This window comes from Zea mays, chromosome 3, assembly GCF_902167145.1.
Source record: "Zea mays cultivar B73 chromosome 3, Zm-B73-REFERENCE-NAM-5.0, whole genome shotgun sequence".
Classification (NCBI taxonomy): Eukaryota; Viridiplantae; Streptophyta; class Magnoliopsida; order Poales; family Poaceae; genus Zea; species Zea mays.
The window spans coordinates 46,552,272-46,556,671 of NC_050098.1; the positions used below are offsets into that span (position 1 = coordinate 46,552,272).

The 4,400-nt window shown below is 36.5% G+C and overlaps 1 protein-coding gene across 1 annotated transcript; it reads right to left on the minus strand.

The window, feature by feature from the left end:
• Positions 1 to 502: 502 nt before the first annotated feature.
• Positions 503 to 4,119, minus strand: LOC109944991 (uncharacterized). The gene is made up of 5 exons (XM_020550763.2): positions 4,031 to 4,119; positions 2,504 to 2,599; positions 2,099 to 2,409; positions 1,366 to 1,964; positions 503 to 726 (listed from the first exon to the last, which is right to left on the minus strand). The coding sequence occupies exons 2-4, from the start codon at positions 2,592 to 2,594 to the stop codon at positions 1,368 to 1,370; spliced, it is 999 nt and encodes a 332-aa protein (XP_020406352.2). The 5' UTR covers positions 2,595 to 2,599; positions 4,031 to 4,119; the 3' UTR covers positions 503 to 726; positions 1,366 to 1,367.
• Between the last annotated feature and the right edge of the window lie 281 nt (positions 4,120 to 4,400).

Below are 4,400 nucleotides of genomic sequence, written 5' to 3' on the forward strand. Positions count from 1 at the left end.
ACCGTTATTCCTCTGATTTTCCATTTCATAATTCGGGGAATAAAATGTGTAGCCTGTATAGTCGACCCATTATACATCGTTAAAAATCCTAATTCGAAATATCTGTAATTTTCTTTAATAAAAAATGGGAAAGTGAAAAAAATCTAGAAAGAAAAAATCTTCTCTTCGTTCATATCCTACTGCTGCCCTCTATTAGGCCCTGTTCGACACCATAGGAATTTTCTAGTGGTTGTTTTTTTCCATATATGGTTTAGGTGAATTCAAGCTTTCCACCCAATCCATTGAGGGATTCAATCCCTAAACCTAATCAACAAATATTTGTTCGTTTATTCCATATGGAACAATCTGAAAACTGAAAACTGAATAACGCTATCTGAAAACTGAAAACTGAATAACGCTATCTAAAAACTGAAAATTGAATAAACCTAATCAACAAACAAGCTGAAAAATGCAGTCTAAATAACACTATCTTTTTTTGACAAAGTAGAGACGAGCACAAGTCTGCACAGTCTGAAACGACTGAAGAAACAAGCTGAAAACTGCACAGCCTCCACAGACCGAAGAAATAGTCTCTACATGCACATGCAAGCTTCATACCACACACACTACAAGCTAAGCCTTGTTGACTGAAACTGAATAAACTGAATAAACAGCCTGCACAGACTGAAGATGTGACTTGACTTTCTCTTCCTCTAGAGATGTTGATAATATCTTTATCCTTGGACCTTGGAACACCATGAGACAAATGAATGAATATGCACAATGAATCCAAGCAAACTACAATAGAAAAGAATGTGAGTCAATAGCACAACAATAAATGGACATGTAATATAACACCAGTTTAGAGCCAGAACTGGTGTGGGCTTGTGACTCTGGTCCGATTCCAATCCGTCGTATCAGCGGAAATTGGGAAAAAAAAGGAAGAGAAGGGCCTTTCATTTGATTATCATGTGTTCAGATCAGGTTTCAGTTGAGCTGGAAGAACATGGCCGAGAGAGTAGCCAGAGACGACCATGGTTCTTGAACGCGACAACATCTAGTTTTTAAATTATTTTGAATCATTCCAACTACAAGCTTAAACATTTTTTAATCATTCTAACTACGAACTTGAACATTTAAAGCCGTATATATAGGGTTGTTAGGGTCTAGATGGCCGGCCAGGAGAGGAGAGGGCGAATAGTCTCTATAAAAAAATTATTCTACAAACTCAAAAAAACATTACTAGATCATGTTGATCATTTGAATAGAGTATCGACAATTCAAAATTAATTTTGCAGCCAAACTGATCAAAACAGAGTACTAAAATGATCAACATTATTGCACCACTCAAAATAGACAGCTAATCAAAGATATTGTGAATCTTACCTTTAGAGTTTATCCATCTTCCCCCTTAGCCAAAGGAGAGCGACTTCTGGCTCATCATCATTGAAACAAATAAATGTTTCTCTGTAATTTGGTGTGTTAAACACCTCAGCTGCTTTGATCTTCTCATCTCTTGTGATATCCATAGTCTTAAGAACAGAAATACACCTCTTGATAGAAAAATCATTATCTTGAGCAACTTCCTTCTCTTTTGTTGATTGTGCAGCCTCATTTGCAACTTGCTTTGTTTTTACATCAAGGTACCTCCCTATCAGCCCTTCTAGTGCATCTTTCCTCACTCTCTTTGTCTCCTTCTCTTGATTAACAGTTGGTGCACCTGACCTTTTAGGTAACCTCTGTTCAACCCTTTCAACAATTACTATATCTTCATCTTGTTCTATTCTCGCATCTACTTGTGGTTCATTAGTATCTTCATCTTCCACTTCTATGGTTTTAAATTTCTCTCCTTCATCAGAATTTTGTAGTGGTTGAGTAGATGTAATGTTCCAAGTCCCTTGTGCAATGTGACCATCATATAATTCACTCAAGGCATCAAAGAGAGGAAAAGACTTCTTGCGGAACTTCTTAGCTCTAGGAAATGTCTGCAATGTGAACACAAGACTATTTCATAAAGACTGAAACTGAAATTATTATTTTCAAACAATAAAAACATGCTACTAATTCATTTTGAGCAGCAAACTAAAATAAGAACCTGGGTAAAGCATATGCTACTTACAGTGATAATGTTGCCCCATATCGTTGGTTCAGCAATGATCATGCATCTTTTTTCATTCCAAGAAACTCCACTTTGTTTTCTTGCCTCCTTCAATACCTTGTATTCCCTTTTAAATTCTCTCTCCTTTTCTTGAATTTGGATCTTGTTGAATGTAACATATTCATGCTTCTTGTGGAATTCAGAAACTATTTTATTCCAAGCATCTGGACTCCATCCATTTTGAGCCCTATATGCAGGCATATTGTGTTCAAATAACAAGTCAACAAGACTCTTCTCTAATTCAACATTCCATGCAGCTCTCTCAACACCACCTACAATTAAAAATTAAGGCACATCTAATCATATAAATGTCAACCATGAACAAATCATGTAAAAGCTTTTATCAAATAAATTTGACATTATTACCGCCACATTTCTTTGATTTTGCAGCTTTAGGAGAAGCCTTCTTTTGAGCAGCTTTAGATAAAGCTATTATCTTAGGAGAACCTCTAAACATCTTATCTACAACATAAAAATAACACATTTATTCAGCATAGAAGTATTCACTAATTTATGCGTTGTTGGTAGTCAGACCACATATGATATGCTATTGTATCTCTTAAGTTATTCCCTTCTAAATTTCCTTCATCATTTCCTTGGTCTCCATCATGTAGGTTGATAAAAGTTTATGGATTGATATTTCCTTGATCATTCTCTAGCCACCTCTCATCACCATTTAGTGACCGAATCAAGTTATGAAAGACTGCAGTAGCTAAAGGTATTTTGGCTTGGTTTTCTATTTTGTGAAAGGTAGCAACTTTGAGGATTGGAAATCTCTTCTTTATGACACCCAAAGCCCTCTCTACATGATTTCTTAAAATGGCATGGCGATGATTATATAACTCCTTATGATTTTGAGGTCTTCGGTGGCCACGACCAAACTCTTTCAAGTGGTACCTAACCCCACGATAAGGCGCAAGAAAGGAAGCTGTATTGGCATAACCACCATCTACTAGGTAGAACTTTCTGGAAGGTACTTCAACCTTTCCTATAGAATTGGTCATTGCAGATCTGAGAACCATTGAATCTGTTGCTGATCCTTCCCATCCAGCTGACAAATAAGTGACTCTGAGATCAAAATCACAAACGAACATCACATTTTGACTAAGTGTCCCTTTTCTATTCCTGAATGGTGCAGCTTGATTAGGTGACATCGATATTGGAACGTGGGTTCCATCTATTGAACCCAGACAATTCTGCAAAAAAGTAAAAAAAGAAATGATCTTCTAAGATCATTTAAGGTTGAGTACCTTGTAAGATTGACACATAAGAGTTAAAAGAAATCACCTTAAAGTAAGGGTAAAATCGGTTATCTTCACGAACTTTTGCATGTACTTGATTGGAGGGAGGTTTTAGGAACCGCATGCTGAGGGCAAGGATAACTATGTCAAAGAAATGTTTGATCACACGATGGAATGTATCATTGCTGTGACCAAAGAATACTTGGAGATCCTCAAATGATGCATTGTGACTAATCATATATAAAAAGAAACCACGCTTCTCCTCGACCTTGATTCTAGTGTCTTTAACCAACGCTTTGCATCTAAGATAATTGACCAAGGCTTTAAAGATGTAAGGTTCCATCCTAAATGATGTCCTACAATTCTTGATGTGGCCTTCAAGTAGCTCCCTAACCTTTTTCTCTCCAGTTAGCGTTGATGTATGTCGCAACTTTTTTTCACTATCTCCAATATAGCCCAAGAGATGTAGAGTAGGGAGAATTAAAAGCATGATGTCGTCATCATCATCATCCCTCCTTTTTCTAATGCGATCTCTAGTACTCATATCCATTGTAAAACTATAAGAAATATGAAGGAACACAAGGAAATCAAGTTAACAAAAATAGTTACACACTTCATATAATTTTAAGACTATAAATTTTACACACAGCACCTTGAAAAATGGATTAGACACCGGATCTCAAGAGGGGGAAAGCTCGTCCTCGCGACTCTCACAAGAGTAGGGACAATCTGAAAATAGATACAAGAGTAGATACAATCTGAAAATAGATACAAATGAACCTACAATGAATGCACAACACTGACCAACATGACCTGAAACTGAAAGGAAACAATTCGGAGATATCAAGCTGGAATTCTAATTCTATCTGTAAACCTATATCTGCACAGCTATCCAGCAATCACGTACACACGAGTACATCTGATGTATTTAATTCTTTGGGATTAAATCTGTATACCTTCATTTGAGGATGGAATGAAAGAATTTCAGGGACAAAAACTCACCAAATGCGACAATCATGTGG